This window comes from Seriola aureovittata, chromosome 2, assembly GCF_021018895.1.
Source record: "Seriola aureovittata isolate HTS-2021-v1 ecotype China chromosome 2, ASM2101889v1, whole genome shotgun sequence".
Lineage (NCBI taxonomy): Eukaryota > Metazoa > Chordata > Actinopteri > Carangiformes > Carangidae > Seriola > Seriola aureovittata.
Window position 1 is genome coordinate 7,542,827 of NC_079365.1, and position 19,563 is coordinate 7,562,389.

Genomic DNA, 19,563 nt, shown 5'->3' on the forward strand with positions numbered 1-19,563 from the left:
ACACTTCTTCTGGCCACCAGGTGGCAGCAAAAGTCATGGATGCATGGTTAGCATGCCTTTCTATATTTAAAATCAGCATGTGTCTGAGGCTTTGTTAGATACCACTCACTCTATGTACCAGGGTTATCTGCGGTGCGAGACACTAAGCAAAATGACAAATAAGACGTCACAGGATTCACGTCACTCCATTTCTAACTGAACTGCCTTCATGAGCAAACAGAACAGAGAAAGAAGTGAATGAAAAAAAATGATAGACACCTGAGAAACTGATGCAAAAAGCAAAGATGTGCAAACAGGGGGAGAGAAAGGTGTGTGAAATGGACAACAGAGAGAAAGAAGAAAAAAAAGGAGAGGCCCTCCATGATTCCCATCCTGTAACTATGGCAACCTGGCTGCACAACGCCGGGGCCAGCAGTAGCCAGCTGTGACCCTCCGGGTCTCTCTCTCTCTCTTAACCTCAGAGATCTAATCTCAACCAAGCTGGAAGAAAATATCTACCTTTGCATATCTAATCATGTCAAATCTGCAAAAAATGATTGGAAAATGGCCTAGGGATAGGAGCGACACTAAGGTCTGATTTCTGAGTCACCAGTGTCGTTAGTCTCCCAGAGAGAAGCTTGGTTTGGCACTAACTGATACACGCAGTCACTGACAGCCTTGAGCCATGACCAACAAGGACTGGTCTCAATTACTGGTGTTCATTTACCCCCAGTGATACAAACAGCCAAACTGGCTGTCAGTCTGAAGCAGCCTGGCCACGAACCAAACACACCACTTCATCACTGGCATCATCTGTCCTGCAGCAGGGTACTGGACATGATTCAACTTTATTCACTGTTTAGTTCAGACGGAAAAAAAAAATGTTTGTGTTTGTGATCAAACAACAATCAAGTTATGGTCAAATTCTATGTTTTCATATACTGCTTTGCTCATGACCGGGAGTGTGTGGTTGAAGTTTTTACAGTGGTGGTACCTTGCTCTTTGATTTGTCGGATCTGCCTCACGGTCTCCTTGAGGATGGCACATTTGTCAGGCTTGACGTTGAAGCTGTCGATGTTGGAGAGATTGGCAGAGATGAGCTCAGCCAGCTCCTCGATGTACTTGCTCTCCTGTTCCCTCCGACGCTTGTCACACCTGCCGGGGCGCCAAGGGGATTAGACATGTTGCCATGGCAACCTCACCTCCCTATGCCCCGTTCGTATGCAGGCCATACGGCCGCGGCTCTGATGCTTCAATTATTTCGCTCTGAGCACACATGCACATGCACATGCGCGCACACACACACACACACCAGGGAGGTAGGGATGTTTACGTGAGGCTGGGAGGAAGGAAGTGACCTGATGCACTTGCTGACATTCACACCGAAAACAGCAGCAGCCAAAGTGAACTGATATATGAACGGCGCTTAACAGAATTTACAGCACTCACCCTAAGCCTGGTGTGTCACAGGTGGATAGTTTACGCTTGCGGTCGGAGCACAGCGGCTCCAACGAGTTGTCTCCTACGCCACTCATCTTCAGCACACATCAGCACCTGAAAGTACACAGCCGCACGTCATATGTACATACACACACATAGCCAGTGGAACATGATCAGAGGGAATGGACTGAGTGTGGTTTTATATGCTCACATGTGTGTAGTAAAATCTCATGAAAAGATAAGCGCAAATTGGTTCATGCCCTCATCTGAGAGTTTTTGAAGTCCACTCTGAAATTACTCTAAATTCAGGCAAACCTTGAAAGCTTAGTGTCAAGTTAAAGGGGGAAAAAAAAATCAAACAAACTCCCCAAGCTATTGAGGTTATAAATGAAGTGACTTCCAGGGGAAGAGTAGAGTGTAGATTCCTACAGATTTATGAGTGTAGACTATCCAGTTAGTAAAGCAGCCTTGGTTCCTTCTTAGTGCTCGATGGGAGTGAAATCTCATCTGTTCCACTGCGAGGAGCGACTGATGATGATGTAGTGATTTGGAGCCTCAGGGGAGATGGGTCATCCTGCGTTCAGCCAGCCTGCCCACTAGAATGATACCACTCTGCTAGCAGCGGCAACACAAGTACACACTGCATATACAAACTGTTTTCAGTACACTTACATGCTTAGGCATGTCAAGGCACAGTCTGTAAGAGAGATGTGTGTTAGTAGGTACTGTCCCAAGAAGGCACATATTCACCAGACTGCCTCTTTGTCGAACTACCTGGGACTGCATGAGCAGAAAATACACACTGGTCAGGCTTGTGTAGCCTAAAACAGTCCAGCCGAGGCTCCACTGTGTATTCCAGGGAATAGTAAGAATGATCCGTCTTCCGCATTCTCCATACTCGCCTACATCCGCTCTTTCTTCCAATAGGTTTTAACTGCCGTTTCCCCCCCATACCATCCTCAAAATACCCCTCCCTTCTCTCCCTCCCACCCTGGGTGTAGTAGTACTGAGCTGGGGACCCTGCCCTTATTTCCTTGCTCTGGCATTGCCCTGTGTCTGACCCCATCAGAGTTCATGTTAGAGGAAACCTCTGCAACCAGCCTCTAAGGTCACAGCTCTTTCCTATTCCCACCCAGAAACGAACACAAAGCTGTAGCGTGTTCCACCAGATTGTTCTACTACAAGTCTATCCTGGACTTTGTGTCTGCATGTGTGTATGCGCACACGCGAGCACTCTTAAACACAGAGTGAGCTCATTCCAGAGTGGAAAACTGTAGAACGGATGAGACCCATTATGCAACTCCTGCTCCACAACAGCAGGCTAGGACATGCAGTCCAGTCACCCACCACCGCCACTATTACTAGAAGAGCACCAAGTCTCAGACACACACTCTGCGCCATAAATCTGAACCGCATGCTTCTTGTCTGTCTACTTTTCAGCACCCCTTTCAAAATCCGCCTGTCCTGCTCTGGCTGTGACCCCCCCCCCCCGTTTCTCTCTTTCTTGCTTCCTTCCTTCCTGCTTTCTGTCCTAAGGCTCACCTCTGCAGCAGTGTAGAAAGATGACATCAGCCCTCAGTCAGCCTCACATCCTGAAACGGACAAACAGCAGAGCTGGGGGCTGCTGGGAGTCTTTCTGAACACAGGGAATGCACAGCAGAGTAGTACGATTTCTACTCCAGCAACGGGGAGGCAATGCTGAAAACCTGAATAAATGTAAACAGGTTTCAACACTGAAATACGATTTTCTTAATAAAAAGCCTCCTTGTTACAAACACTGTAGCAAAACAACTATGTTCTCCTGGAATTCAGACAACAGCATGGCACCATTTGCTGTTCACTCATTTTAACACTTTGCTCTATAGGTGTCCTCTACTTGGGTCGGCAGTTTTCAAACCTTTAGTGCAGAGTGAGATTGTGAGCAGCAGCCCACCAAAACCACAGATGAGTCTAAACAGGCCTGGCAGCATGCCACTAACCTGAATCAGACTCATTTGACGATGTGAAACTTGCTATGGGACAAGGTGAAGTGTTGCACAAACCATCAGGTTTGCAAACAGCAGCCACCAATGTGCAAAATATAACATCTCATGGTCAAAAATAAAATGGTCTGAACCTTTGGCCGGTATGGATTGACCACCTGGAGAGTGTGTGTATTTAAGTGTGCGTTTCTGTACATATACCACATGCTCACCTTGGCCAGTACAATCCCCAGTCAAGCTCCATTCAGGGTACAGTGTCACGTCAATGTCTTAACATCTCCTGAAAACAGAAAGACAAAATAGAAAGTTCAGGAACTGCTGTACTCTCTGAATGTCTGGATGAAAAAAGCACGAGCTCTTTTAGGGTTTTTTTGCTTTCACAGAAATTCATGGGAAAAAACTGATTTCTAAAATTGCACAGGAAGCCACAGCAGAACACATCCTGTTTGTGTCCTCCCCTCAGCCCGTTCCACTGCGTCATCACTTCCCTTTCCTGGAAATGTGGCCACTCATCCTCCTTATTTACATATTCTGTTTATCAGGTCTCTTTTTCCCTGTCGTCCTGGTTCCTACTCACACCATGTATGTTTGCCGCTGGCCACCAGAAGCTTTCCATAGCTTAGCTGAGAAAAGAAGGCCGTGTGCACATGACACCACTCTCACAGAGGTCAGAACATTCCTGAAAAAATGTTATCAAATGACTGCTAACAATAAATGTAAACTGTGACTGGTCAAAGACCTCTCTTCACTGTGCAAATAACTAATCAGTCCTCTTTTTGTTGCTCTGTCACTATTTATAGAAACCATGAAGCAACTGAGCATGTCACCTTTCATTGCCACCATTTCTTTTCTTGCTTTCTTTGACAGTGCTAAAACTACTTTGAGAGACGTTAGTCAGACACTACACATGTGCCTTCATAAGCCTCAGTACTTTACCATCGTATTCCTAATCACAGTAAAGAAGGCCCTCTGGTGTTTTGTGTTTTCTCATCATAGCAATTGGATAAGCTTTCATCATGGCAACAGAAATGAATCCTTCTTGAGTTTGTCAATTCAAAGCAGCAGTTACAATATTACACTCCAATATATAATAACTTTTGTGTACTTAGGATTTTTCTAGCCACATTTTAATATCAAGGGACCTGTCATATGGCCCTGGCCCACACACTGGAAGAGTCCTCTGTGTTTTGGTACAAGCTGCTCCAAAACCACTGACCTTTAGCACCATCATCCCACTGCCACAGATAAGCCTGTCAAGCCCTTCATGAAATCCAATAATCACACAGCTCTAAACACAAATTCTTCATAACACAATCATGTGTGACTTAAAGATTTACTTTTCAACTACTGCTGTTCTCCAAGGGCAGGCTAAAGAGAAACAACAGATTTCACTGAAAAACAAACAAACTTGGATTTGAAAAATGTTTCAGCTCCTTAACAGAAAAAAAATCACGATGCCTCCATTCAGGTTTAGTTTTATTACTCCTAAGTTTAGCTCACAATAATCACAGCCACAAACAGGCAGCAGTTAGAGGCCTGCTACCTGCTCTGTCCACAGCTGGTGTGTGTGTGTGTGTGTGTGTGTGTGTGTGTGTGTGTGTGTGTGTGTGTGTGCGCGTGGGATCCTCCACCACAGACCACTGATCACATTAGTCCAAAACGCAGTCCTGCTACTGAGCTAATACTGCAGCTGAATAATTTAACACAGTGAAAGAGAGAAAAGCGTTCTCTTTCTGTCAGCTGTCCAAACAGTTTAATAATAAAATCGGCTTTTTCTAACACCAATACAACAAATGAAGAGTTCACAGAAACCGTGGTGAAAAGGCAACATGTGAATGTTATTAAGCATATTTTTCTAATGTTTAAGTTATTTTTAAACCCTTCACTTTCATTTATTTGAAACTTAGTTAATTCCTGCAGATTCTGTCCTTGTTTACTGACACACAGCTACAAACACACAGCACATTTAACTCCTAGAACTTAAATGTAATTCAGACCCAAGAGATGTGAGCTTGAGTCGAATGAATATGGACCGCAGGAGGTGGAGGAGGAGTCAGGGCAGATTTAGTAGAATAAAGAAGGGGAGGAGGAAGGGGAACAGGGAGGGGGAGGGGAGGAGAGCAGAGACACAGTTCACAGAGCTGCTGGATATCATTCAGAAAAATCTGATATTGGTAGCAATTCTAGTTCTTTGACTTTGATATAGTTTATTAGCTTAACTTGTTTGATGCCTTTTTATTTTAATACAGAAAGTCTCAGTGAGTCTAAGCTTTCAGTGCAGTGCCGATAACAAATCACTGGGATTGCAAACAAAATAAAATATTAATGCTAATAAGCAACATGTGTCTAATGCTGAGTTGTGTGAAATCATCACTGAAGCAGCAGGGAGTGAAGCTGCAGGTTGCTGCTGCTAGTCAGGTCTGATTTGGAGGAGCACCCAGAGGCCCCGCTCAGACCTGGCATTAACATGGGTCACATGTGATCCGATCACAAGTGGACAGCTCTAAGTTCAGGTGTGAACGCACCCAAAACGCATTGAGGACGCATTTAAGATCTGAGATCCAATCGCTCAGACAACATTCAGAGGTGGTCTGGGCCAAATGTAGCCTGATTCTTTTAGCATGTGATTGCAAATGTATCCCAGGCCACATTGAAGGATGCCTGAAGTCCTCTGCCACAGTCTAATTGGTCTTTAATTATTGGCGGCCTGCCACAATATTACAATGCCACATATTGATTTTCAATGTTTTTACTTTTTAACCATTTCAAATGGCTAAAGCCTTATTTCATTGTAGAGCTGTGACTGGATTGTACAACGCTCATTTTAACATGAACATTTTAATCTTTTCCGTTTTTAACAATCAGCCACATTGTTGATTTGGGAAAAAAAAAAGAAACTTTGTTGTGACATTGAAATACTGGCTCTGATTTGCAGCTGCAGTCAGTGGCTCTGTGGGAAAGTGGTTAACACTGTCACACAGCTCACTGAAAGTCTTGAGATTGGTAATGCTCATTCGACTGTAAACCCGACTGTTGAGAGGCTCATGAGATACTCAAATCAACATCTGATGTAGCTCGGGGCACTTGTACACTTCACGTGTAATTACATGTGGATATACTTTTTTATGGACAATATTTCAGTGTTTCGTGTTGACTGTGCTTCCTTTAACTTGTCAGTAAACGAACTTTGAAAATGAATTCACTTGTTCAGCTGGTCAAAACTAAGGGGGGGGGGGGGGGGGGGGGGCAGGGAAGAGACACAATCTCTTGTATAACTAACCCCTTTGACTGTGAGGGGCTTTACATCCTCATACCTTCGAAACTACCTGCAAACATTGCAGCCACTCCCATACCAACCATGTGTTACAAAACAAGTAGTTAAACGGCATGATTATCTATCGCATGCCTGGAAACTCTCCAATCAAGCATGACCTCACTCATATGAGGAAATAAAGGGAGCACAGTGAGAAACTCCAGGGACATAAGAGTATCTGTCTCCTGATTTTCATTTTCTCTCAGAGAATGATTCTGCACACAGCTTATGTGTGTGTGTGTGTGTGTGTGTGTGTGTGTGTGTGTGTGTGTGTGTGTGTGTGTGTGTGAGAGAGAGAGAGAGAAACAACTCTCCTCTTAAAATGCCAACATTCCTCATTGGCTAAAATATGTTTGAATGGAAGACATTACAGAATACAGACTTGTGTTGTTTTTCCTATATGCCTAGCAGGTATAAGCTCGAGAGCCAATCACCCCTGTGGATCTTTAAACAAATGTGCCTATCCTCTCTCAGATGTGAGGCTGATGAGATGAGGTAAACTTTGTTGTACTCAATGACATTTCGTTTTTCTGCACTCTGCGCAATCAGATATTTCAGTTAGTGTTATAAAAATACATGATTTTGATATAAAAGGCGTTTGGCAAAAGGCCAGAACAGCAGCAGTGTCAGTCCGTCAGTCAGGACCAGAATAGTGAGGAGGACATTCCTGCTCAGCCTGAAATGAAGCCTGCAATCTGAGCCCCCTGTGACAAAGAGCGGCAGGCCCAACAATAAACACTGACCCACCCAAAACAAAGAACAAACTGGGCCCACATACACACAGTTATAGACCCCCAAAACACACCCAAAACTCATGTACCCAAACTGTCCTTATTATATCTGTTATAACTGCGTATGTGTGTGTGTGTATGAGAGAGAGAGAGAGAGAGAGAGAGAAAAAGAAAAGTTTGAGGGTTTTGAAAAAAACCCAGTAAAATACTGAAAAACTACAACAATGAAGCTGAAGGACGTGAACTGAGCTACTAGAAGCATTTTGCATCATTACTTCAATGCGCACACACACACAGGCAAAGACACGCACACACACGCACGCATGCACACACACACACACACACACACACACACACACGCGCACACGCACACACGCACACACACACACACACACACACACACACACACACACGCACACACGCACACACGCACACACGCAGCTAGGTAATAAAGTAACAAAAGGTGTCCACTAGAGTTTGGGACATCAAGTGCAAAAAGGAAACAAAAGGACAGAATGACTTCCTGTTTTTCCTTCAAAGAAGCTCTCCACCTCCTGCTGAGCATACAACCAACTATACACTGGGTGCAATTGGAGCTCACGCCAATCCCAGCCTCAATGTCTTTATTTAACAACAAATCCTGGGTAATTTTGAAGCCATGTTTCGCCTAATGCACATATTGCCGATGTGCAAACTGGGCCCTCGTGGACTTCAGTCATGCAGAAAACTGAATATTTACTTAAAAAATTATTTAAAATAATGCAAATTAAAAAGTTTACTGTATATTTGGATCACGTGTAATTTTCTCTCTTTGCCAAAGATACACCTTGAGTTTTAGATAGATAGATAGATAGATAGATAGATGTTTTAAGGTAGACCTCTGAGTATTTACAGATTTCTGTTCTTAACTTATTGAGTGTGATCACAAAACTAACAAGTTTGTGGCAAACTTAAATGACAGGAACCCATTCACACCAACACAAAGTCTTAACTGGAAGCCTACATGTACAAAGAAAAAAAAAGCCATTAGGAGATGTAGACCCTGTGAGCTAAACGGAAAGCAAAGTAGCAGTAGTAAATTTAGAATGGGCTGCCTTTATAATTGGTTTGATGTATCACAGGCATGTGTTGTTTAATAATGTTACGCTAAATAAAATACTGTCCAACAACAATGAGCAGTTGACGAGGAGCATCCTGTGAAGCTTGTTAACGACACTCAACTGAATTATTCTTGTGCAACTAACTGTGCAACCAAATGAATCTAAATAAAGCACAACCTTTCCACAGTGTATTTGAGTCTGTCAGTGGCATGCAGCATAATGTGTGAGTGAAACACTGTAATGTTTGGCGCTGGAAGTAGCTTTGTACTGTAGGTAGGATGCTGTCACAACCTACTTCTAAGGCTGTGACAAAGAAAAGGAAATGCGTATGGTTCTACTGAGAAATAAAATATCCACAAGCTAAGAGAGCTAAGCATGCTAATGTTAGTAGCTTACTTAAGAGTGGGCAATCACACAGTTAAATCCATTCTATGCACTTTTGCTCTTGTGCTTTCATAGGGGAAAAACACTATGATTGGACAGGGGAAGGGTTTAGCAAAGGGTAATTGCAAATTATCCTTCTTGATGTTTTCACTTCAGTGAGTGAGACCCCTAATGGTGAGATATGTGACAGATGGATATGCACGTCCATACCCAAAAGCACTGTGTCCTTATGGCCCGGAGCAAGGAAGAAAGGACAAAGAATCAACTTAAGCGCAATTAAAAAGAGGTGTTCCCTTGAGAAACTTACATCAGTTTGAGTCAATGAAAGTGAACATAAATCAAATACTTTGACTGCTGATAGTCATGTCAGTAAAATTAGAAAATACAAAAAAGAAATTGGACCTCTAAAGTTTTTTGAGATGGTTAATTAGTTCTGCATTGTAGATGAACAGACGATGCTAGAACCAATCATTTTTTAGCATTGCTAGATGGCAGGAAGAACAATGGAGCCATGGATGACGTTGCTGCTCTTGCTTCATATAATTTAGAACCAAATTTCACTTTGTTTTGCAGCCATCTATCATCTTTACATTTTGGGGATTCCCTCTTAATTCTGAGGGAAGATAACTTCCAGAAGCAAACATTTCTCATAGAGTCAAATGCACCCCAGTTGTTGTTGGTGAAAACAGCTTATTGCTCTTTTCTTGCCAGCTTTACACATGATTTTAATGAAATATGGGCAAATGGGACTAAACTGGAGCCAGGGGGTTTTGATGGCAAGATGGAGAGTGCCGCCACACAATGACACTAGAGGATGGGGATGAGGAGGACATATGTCAAGCATGTGTGTACAAGTGTGGATTTTAAAAAAAGCCAAGCTGTAAATTGTTCAGAGAAAGCCTCCATTTAGATGCCGAGGCAGCTGTGAAATTCCAGCAAAGCTGCAAAACAGGACTGAAAACAAACATAAGGGACGTTTGTCTGTAGTGAGTCTGGTGGAAAGCAATATGTTTTTGTCACTTTGTTCCTCGGCATATTTTTAATGTGAAGGTTCATTGAAACCATGTCTGAGTTGTGAAACTATACTGACAAAAGTAAAAAAAAAAAAAAAACATAAAGCCTAATTTGTTTCATGTCTGCTTTACCAACTTCACTGACTTCAGCTGTTTTCCCGAATGCACTGCAAACCTGAACTTCTCTAGACATTACCCAGAGGAGCTGTATGTGTGAACACAAATATCCAAATCAGTTGAACAGGACATTAAACGGACTTTACCCTACCAGAACCCAAGTACAAAGTCAATGTAAAGTCCAGTTGAGCCCATATGTGACTAGAGCAGGTCATTGTCTAAAGAATTTTCAATGAGCGAGTGGGCGTGATGGTGACGTTTCTATCCTCGTCCCACGCACTCTACCCAGACGCCACCCCTCACCTCAACCAAACGGAGTATTTCCAGTAGGTGAGAACGTGTCTCACACGGACAACTTCCAGTTGTGTGCTACTGTGTGTGAAAGAGCAGCTCCGGACAGCGTCTGGAGTTCATATGTGAAAACTACTTTAGATAAGTCTTTCAAATGAAAAGCCTCAACAAGCGTGACGAATTTAGAGTTAATATTAAAGTCACACAAGGAGCAGTTCACAGTGGCATAAAGCACACCTTTCAAAGCCACGGTGGTGACGCAAATGTAAGAGCAGACAGAGACACACCCTCACAGAAGCTTCTTGAAGTTTGTGAAGCATTTCAGAAAAGCATCAATGAGAACATGAAATCCAACCTGAGGGTTCAATTTAATTGACCAATCAAAGCCTAAAATACGGGGGGGAAAAGCAAATGTGTAAAAGGTCAGCTTTGTTCTGTACATGTGAGCAATTTCTAAATCTAATAATCTAAGTCAGACATGAACTTTGAGGATGAAAAATGAATGTGGGGAGAATTATCGATAAATGAAAACACTGCTCAACCCATGTGCAACATACTGTGACACCAATTATATTAGAATATATTAGATTAATTTCCTCATATATGAAATTCACAATACACATAAAAACAAAAACAAACACAAAACAGCTATTTGTTCTAGTAGCTTTTTCCTCAAACTTGAAGTGTACAAAATGTCCATAGATGAATGTGGTGAGGGAGAGAAGGTAGTTCAAAGCAGAGGGAAAACTGCCTTCATAGGGTTGCTTCTCCCCCTAGAAAAAACATCCCCCAACCTCGCTTAACGCACACAACACACACAGAGCTCAGACAGGCTGTGTGTGCATCTCCCCATTTTTCTCACACAAACTGCAACGTGTAGAAAAACCAGGGAAAATAAATGAAGGTGGAAACAAAGAGGTGGCAGATTCCACTGTGTGTGTGTGTGTGTGTGTGTGTGTGTGTGTGTGTGTGTGTCACACACGTGCATCTCCTACAACTATCCATCATTAATACAGACAAAGAACAGAAAGGAACAGGAAAGGACCCACGCGGGCACAGATTAAACCAGCTAACTCACTGCACAGCACCACTTTACTGCTGCATCTCTAACAATCCCTTCATATTTTCCATAAGCTTGACATGTTGGTGTGTACAGGGAGGTGATAAGAGGGAGGACACAGCATCGTCCAAAGGAGACCACAGTGACCAAACAAAATGCAGGCGGCTGTGATCACACAGGGCTAATATTATGGAAATTAGCTCATTAATCAATGGCTAAACAGTCTTTTATCTGGGGAGCCAGAGCTCCGGGGCCTGATCAGCTTCCATGCTGCCCAGTCTGATAACGCACACATCTTCACTAGCAACTGATACAGATGCAGCGGGAAGACAGATCTCACAAAGCCACAGATGATTCAGTGTGAAGATATGTCAACCATTGTAATTACTTTTGCCCATATTTTTAAATGACCTCATGTTGATACAAATACGGTGCTGGGATTTAACTTTGCTTTTCAGAAGCAGTTTGTGTGCTTGTGTAAACGTTTCAACTGAGCCTTTATGTAAAACGGCATATATTCATTTTCAGACCGCAGCACAGCTCTGACGATTTTCTCTCTCTTCCCTTCCTCCCTCCCTCCCTCCCTCCCTCCCTCCCTCTTGCTCTTGTGTCTTTCTCTCCTCCCTCATTCCCCCCCTCCTCCTCCTTTCCCCACCGTCCCTGTTGGATTGGTGGAGTAAACACAGGAAGAGAGCGGGCTCTGTTCCACCACACCAGAGCTGGAGCTGGGCGTTCCTGCAGAGCTCCTGAGCCGGGGTCAAAAGTTTACTGTGGTTTTCATTTCACCTTTCCTCAGCCAATCACAGCGCCACACTGCAGTGGCTGAACTCTGACCCCCCAAAGAATTCCACTCAAAAGATGGTCTGACGCCAGTTTCTGAACTACAACCCCCCCATCTCTCATTTTTCCCCTTACTACTCCTTTTCCTTTCTTTCAACTGGCCAGTTTCATGTGTTGACAGAGCCTAGGTAAAAAAAAAAGATGAAAAAAGAAATGAGGTACGAGGGGTAACGGAGAGCAGGAGCAGAACTGTTTTTTTTTTTTCCCATTCTCACTGCAATGCATTTTTAGAAAACTATCAATACCTGCTGTCATTTATCTCTCAGTGTGATGAGCTGTTAACCATAGCAGATAAACAAATAAATAAAATAAATAACAACTGAGAATCACATGAAGATCATTTCACAGTCTAACAAATAGAGAGTATTTGAGTTTGCTTTGTTTCAATCCCATAGAAAAAAACCCCCCACAGATCTTTATGGATTATAAAAAGACAAAACATAAACCTCATCTTTGGGTACTGGTATGCTTTGGTTTTCCTTATTGACAATGCTTTACAGAGCTGGCCACACATTCTGCCACCAGCACCACATGCTGCTCAGTTCTAGGTTAACACTATTAAAAGTGTGTTTAAATGACTTATGAGGACAGGCTGGATACAGGGGTCACAAGGACCAAGTGTTGAAAGACACACAGAGAAAGCAAATGGGGCAAAAAGGAACGAGGAACTCTGCTCACAACACTCGAGAATCTGTTTATGAGTCAAATCAGAGCTGCTCAGTCTGACCACACACACACACACACACACACACACACACACACACACACACACACACACACACACACACACACACACACACACACACACACACACACACACACGCTGAACCATAATCCAACTGTGCGTTTGTTTTTGTCTTGGTGACACTGCACTCTGTTCCCATCTGCTGAGTGATTAAGCCTGCACTGCTAATCAAGGCCCTCACACTGTAAGGGAGTGGGGAAAGGCTGACACACACTGATCGAGCAGACACACGCCAGTCCTTGCTTCGTAGTTTTGACTGAACAAAAACACATTCAGGGTGATTGTTCCTGTAGACCCGCATACTGTTTCAAATGAAATCCAATTTGCTGGGTTCAGAGATGCTTTCAAGCCATCAAACTGAAAGTATGAACAAAAGAAAATATACAGCAGTCTGTTCTTTTTGTGATGTTTCCATGTGAAACTCTGTAAGGTACTTGGAGTGGACTCAACTCTTGTCAAGATTATCCTGTAGTAGTCCACATGTCAACAAACTGAGTTAGGGGAGAGTTTTGTCAAACTGGTGTTGGGACCCCACGTATTTACAAAATGCATCTAACTGGCTCCAGCCTCCAGCCGTTTAAATGTTTTGTATTTACTGCTGTTGGAATTCCTTGTCACTATACTGACTGCAGCTCTTCTAAAGTCTTATTTAAGTTTAGTTTATTTGTAGTCAAGTAGCAAGAAAACTTGCACACATGTATTTACTTTGTTGGAAAATTTCTTTCCATCTTTTCTCACTAATAATGACAGATCTCTACCAGAACCTGAATGCCGAACTCCTGCTTCACTGTTGTTGGGCTTCAAATGACATCAGTTTGTTTTGTTTTCTTCTTAAAGCCTCACGTATCTTTAATAATTCTGTGCAGCAAGAAATTGGACCATTGTTCCTCAAATTTGGAGTAAAAATGTGTTTAATTGAACCTGAACGTGGACTTAACACAATGCATCAATACTGCACCTGGTCAAATTTAACTGTGGAGACCATAATCTTGATCACAACGGTAACACCTATATGCAAGTAAAATAATTGTGCAGCATTCATAAATGTCTTTCTTTGTCTCTCAGTTAGAAGAACTCACAGCAGGTTCCTGTCAGACACATCCACTGCCATGCATAAAAGCTCAATTGTAACGTGTTAGCACATGTTGTTTGTAGAACTGCTGGGCTGCAATGAACATATTTTTCCTACAGTAGTAAAATTACACCACATAAATAGAACTCAAAATGTTTACACAATCATATCTGTAGGACAAGGAAAATGCAGCATCTTCTACCTTACAGGCCACGGTTTCTTCAGACTTCACAACTCAAACATTTAAAATGTCTGCTTTGAGTGTACTGTAGATAATCGTGTTTTTAAGCAATTAAACAAAATCCATTAGTGCAATTCACCATAATGACGGACTTATTGCTTTAATAGAAATTTTGCATGTTGCATCCTGCTTACATGGAAAGCAAATAATAAATTATGTAAGCTGGACTGCTCAACTACTAACAACTAGTCTTCCAAATGTAACACTATAAAAAACACTACAACCTTTCACTCCCTTGAATTCAGTTTTATGTAGAAGGATATGATTGCAAGAAATATGACATTCAATTATTAGATTTTGGATTTTTTAAAAAACAAAACAAAAAAACAAACAAAGAAAAGGCTAAACTGACAGACAACGTACATACAATGCCTAAGGAAGAAAATAATCCATCTTCTAATCAGCTTGTTTTTCTTCAAGCGCAGCTGAAAACAGTGAGTATCTGTGAGAAACTGTGAACCTTGTATCCTTGTTACACTACCTGTGATTACCATCTTTGTGCGTCTGATCAAGGAAATTTACTGCAGCTTACAAAACTATGCCGGTTGACTTGATCCACACACTTGTTCTGGTCCGCCACAGTGACTGTGTTTTTGGCCCCCAGATCTGTCAAAACTCTACCATCTCCAAACTCATAAATTGCTTTAAATAATGTTTCATTCGATTTCAAAGGTGACCATGTGGAACAAGTTAGTTACTGTGGTGCTAATTGAACAGGGACCCTTACTTCTCCTACTTTAGTCATACTGCAGTCATATAGAATCACTTGTTCCAGTATGGCAATAGCAATCGGATGAGCATATATGAGCGCATATTTGGCACTTGCCAAAAGTAGAGCCGCCACCATACGAAACACTGCACTAATGTCCAGCTTTTTGTGAGTGTTGTTTGGTATATGAACTCTGCCACTGGTGCAAAGCTTGATGTGATGTGGCAATGTCAGGAGGCAAGTGTTAGCTCGGCTATTCTGGGGACAACGGTAAGCTCCAGAGCAGCAACCTTTTGATTGGAGTGTTGCCTTAACGACAAGCCACATAAACAGGGGATACGTCACCAGGCACAGTGAAGAGCAGTAATGCTGAAAGGAACATTTTCCACTTTATTCAGAAAGCAGGGGAAAAAAAATTCAGCCCAATTAAGAATAAGTGTTGTAGAAAAAAAGAATACTAATAAATTATCTGACACATGCCTTGCCAGTGTTGACATGCTGTAGTATGTCTGGGGCTTTAATGATGGCGTGGAAGGTTGTCATTCACGACTTGACTTTTCTTTGAACTCAAGGCTGCAATAAAGCACTTGTGGAAAATTCAAAATTCTTTCTAGCACAGTGCTGTGAGAAAATGTCTGCATACTCACTGCAGTATGTGCTAATTTCTTTAAATGAAAGAAACTTTCAAGTTGCAGGTGAAATGTAAGCTAGGAGACACTCAGTCCCCCTACGGTCCCTGCTCGCGTGGTCTCATATCCTCTTACAACTTGCTGCAGCACCATGCCAGCCACAGCTGCCTCTCAATCCAGACAGACCCAGAAACCACACCCTACTGCCACATAAGTCCAACATCAAACAGTTTCATCTTAGAGATGTACAGACAGAAAGAGGAAAACAATGTAAATATGGGAAACAAAGGCAACCATCCAATTACACTGTTTTGTTTTGGGGCAGTGAAGGTAAGCTTTGTGAAAATTCGGAACCATTGTACCCTGCAGCGGTTGAAGTTTAAGTCTGTTGTTATTTTGGTTGCAAACTTACTATTTTGCCAGGCCAAACACACCTTTTTCAATTCTTATGTACTCCACAGAGGGAGAGTATACTGTAGATGGGAAGAGAAAACTTAAGGCAGGGAGAGGGTGGAGATGGTCCATGTAGCAGATGAGAAGTTCACCCAGAAATGACAATGTCACTTCTCTCTTCCCGTCTTCACTGGCCTCTCTTTCTCCTTCTCTTTATGCTGAATAACAGACAGAGAGAGCATCTGGTTGCAGTTATCTCACAAACCAAACTTTTTTTCACCCTTGCTGTCTCTCCTCCAAAGCACTTCTTTTTTTTTTTTTTTTTTTTTTTATAAAAGGGGGCCCTAAACAAAACACAAACAAGGTCCTGCTAACATTTTACAATGGTAACAAAACTAGGCTAGGGAGCTACCCTCCCACTGGCTTGTTCAGGTGAACCCGTTTTACGAGCATTCTTCAGCTGGGGGAGCGAAAGTTAAAGGGGGAGTGCAAGTTAAAGAGGAAGGGCAAAGAGGGGAGGGGGGACAAAGCTCTTGGCACCCCCTTCCCTAATAAACTCTTGCCTTCGTCCAATCAACGAGGACTACAGAGAGTGAACTGTTCCAAATCCTTGCTGGTTATAAACTGGAATTGGGTGCAATGATTGCTTCAGGCTGCCCGTTTGGCTTTTAGAAGTGTGCATGGCTCACATATGGCTCAGCTAGCCTAACACTTGGGTATTACCTCAGAGTTGAAGAAGAGGGGACCGAAGGATGAATGAGATGTGACTTCAAATACAGTCAGAGTGCAAACTGCACCGCTTGACTTAGGACCCAGCAGACTGGCTGCAGCTTCCTCTGAATAGTGAATAACAATCTGGTTTCAGCAGCTCTCATCTCATACTCTCACTCTTACTTGTTTGGGCGAAGTAGCTGTAAATATTTTAGCGCTGGAAACACGACTGTCTTGTTGAGCACAGTTCTCGATAATTAGCTCTAGAGAGTTACGCAGAAAAAGAAGCAAACCTACCTGTTGAGTATTACCACACCAACACAACAGCGGGAGGTATAAACACTTTAACAAGCACAAATACAGAAGATCCCCGTCACTCTATGAGTGACCTTGAGATGTGAGGACTAAACAGGATGTTTTACACAGCTTGAGCTGACCACAGGAAACTTTTGTATTCTTAAACCTGGTTGTAAAACAGCCTCCAATGCCGAGTCAGAGTCAAGTCTAACTGGCACAGAGCAAAGTTTCACAGAATCCTGCAAAACTGGTGAATACTATAACCTGACTTGGAAACCAGCCAAGGTAAATACCATAAACACTGATGAAAAAATGATTACTGAAAGTGTAAAGAAATGTGATTTCCCTGAATGATAAGCCCTTGTTCTGAGGTATCAGTCAGATTCAACAACTCTGGTGTTTTCCCTTGACTAAATCTGTTTTCTCATATTCAGTCTCAGGTCCGGTCATTGTCCAGAGTCGCCTGGGAGATTGTCTGTTAGGGCAGGGTATCACCACTGATTTCCCAAATCAACTTAACTCACAAGGTCAATGCGATTCCAAATTTGATTTGATTCGCCTCAATATCGATTCAGTTACAGATATTTCAGTTACAATACTAATTTTGCTTGGATGTGAATGAGTTTCTCAGAGAACTAATGCTGTAAACTCTACCTCTGTACCTTGTGCATTATTAAAAATATTTACATTAAGAATGGACCACAAAGAAGTTGCATTAATGCACTTTTTATTTCACCTGACCAACAGTTTAGACACACATCTCAAGAAATAATAGGTAGGTAAGTAAGATGTGTTGCCACCCAGGTGGTGCCTGGGTAGAGCGCGGAGGAGGCAGGACGTCCTGTAAGAAATATGCGGCTGAAATCTTAGTGTTTTGTTTACAGCACATGTATGATAGAGATGTCATCAACATGCCCCCTCACCCGCTGTGAATTCTCCAGACAATGACCTACTCTATTAACACATGGGCTTAATCGGACATTTCATGGACTTTATACTCGGGAGTTGGTAGTGTAGAGCCTGTTTAACGTCCGGTCCAACTGATTCGGACATTTGTGCTGTCACATACATTTCCTCTAGGTAACGTTGAGCTACATAGCATGTGTAAAAGCAGCTTAAGCCTGCACTCCCTGTACTACTACCTAACAAAAAGGTACTAAGACCAAGGGGTCATATTTCAATTAGGTGAAACAATCGGGCTGTCCTTTTAGCTCTACGTGTCATCAAGGGTCCTCTCAGAGCAACTGCTCATCCACACAGCTATTAATCTTAAATTGAATACATACCATATGACCGATTGGCAGTTCTTTGAAACGAAACTTGTTATCTCTGTCTCTCGGTCTCACTTAAGGCACACAGACTGACGAAACACTAAAGGAATGCCATCTATTCAGACATCAGCAAGGCAAAAATGCAGCTTGACAAAGACAGACTAGAGACAGTTATCAAAAGTGGCCCTGCCACACAAAAGAGGCAGGCTCTCTACTTATTCTTCTCCTCTCTGTCTGATACCAGTCAGTGTTAAGAAGTCTTTTTTGAAAACAGAATCTCATTTAGAAACAAGCTGTTTTTAATTCAGCATACTGAAAATGCAGTTTGGACCTACTGTGTTTCCATGCACATCTATAATAAAGCATATGTGCAGTGTTTACAACATAGTGGGACGAGATATAGCTCAAAAGTGTGCCCAACTTTATCAAGGATCTACTATCACTGAATAAATTAAATCAGCCTGATTATCTGCCATTTAAGCTCCTTAGACTTATTAGTTTATTAGTCTGTTTGATAAAAATCTCACAAAAATATATCCTGCATTTTAATTGTATTGTTGACATGTTCAACAGCTTGACGAGTATAAGCTAAATGTCAGTAATGCCACTAAATTTATGCTCACTTGATTATCAATCAGGCGATCTAACCACAGAGAGACTTCACCCAGTCCCATGAGAAAAAGTGATAAATTAATGAATTATTGAGAGCACAGGGGCCGGCAGACAAAGAACGAAAGCCATGCATCCCAGTCACTTCTTCACCCCATCTGCAGTCAAAGAATCCCCCCAAAGATTGATTCATTGTTAACATCGCCTGACACCCTGTGTGAGGGAGAAAGAAAGTGGTAGATAAAGGGACAGAGAATGGGGGACAGGGGGCTCCATTTGCCAAGAATATGAGCAGAGGCAGTTCATTGGACAGGTTCCCACAGTGGTCATTCTGCCACTTACAAAAATACCACATACGTGGGCTTGAGTAATGGCATTCCATCAGACTCAAAATAAAGACAAGTTAGCTCATCTGACGGCTGAAAGCTGCCAGCAGCACCATTCTCACTTGTTCATTCCCAGCTACACACCAATTACAATATACCGGTCAAAAGTTTTATAACACTTCAACTTTTCCAGCTGTTATTTAAATTTAAATAATTCAGTGTCTCAGTTTTTCTGAAATTAAACCGTGGAGCAAATAAACAATCAGGGATTTTAAAAACAAGGAATCTACTTATCGAACTGAATTTAATC

The 19,563-nt window shown here is 42.3% G+C and overlaps 1 protein-coding gene across 2 annotated transcripts in view; it reads right to left on the reverse strand.

Moving 5' to 3' along the window:
* Nucleotides 1-19,563, reverse strand: part of ncoa3 (nuclear receptor coactivator 3) — a 33,189-nt gene that overhangs the window by 11,309 nt on the left and 2,317 nt on the right. For both annotated transcript variants that reach the window (XM_056394853.1, XM_056394844.1), the window contains exons 2-4: nucleotides 3,614-3,681; nucleotides 1,429-1,533; nucleotides 974-1,134 (exon numbers count right to left, since the gene is read on the reverse strand). In XM_056394853.1, the coding sequence (XP_056250828.1) occupies nucleotides 974-1,134; nucleotides 1,429-1,514 (247 nt within the window). In that variant the 5' untranslated portion in view covers nucleotides 1,515-1,533; nucleotides 3,614-3,681. The remainder of the gene's footprint in view (nucleotides 1-973; nucleotides 1,135-1,428; nucleotides 1,534-3,613; nucleotides 3,682-19,563) is intronic.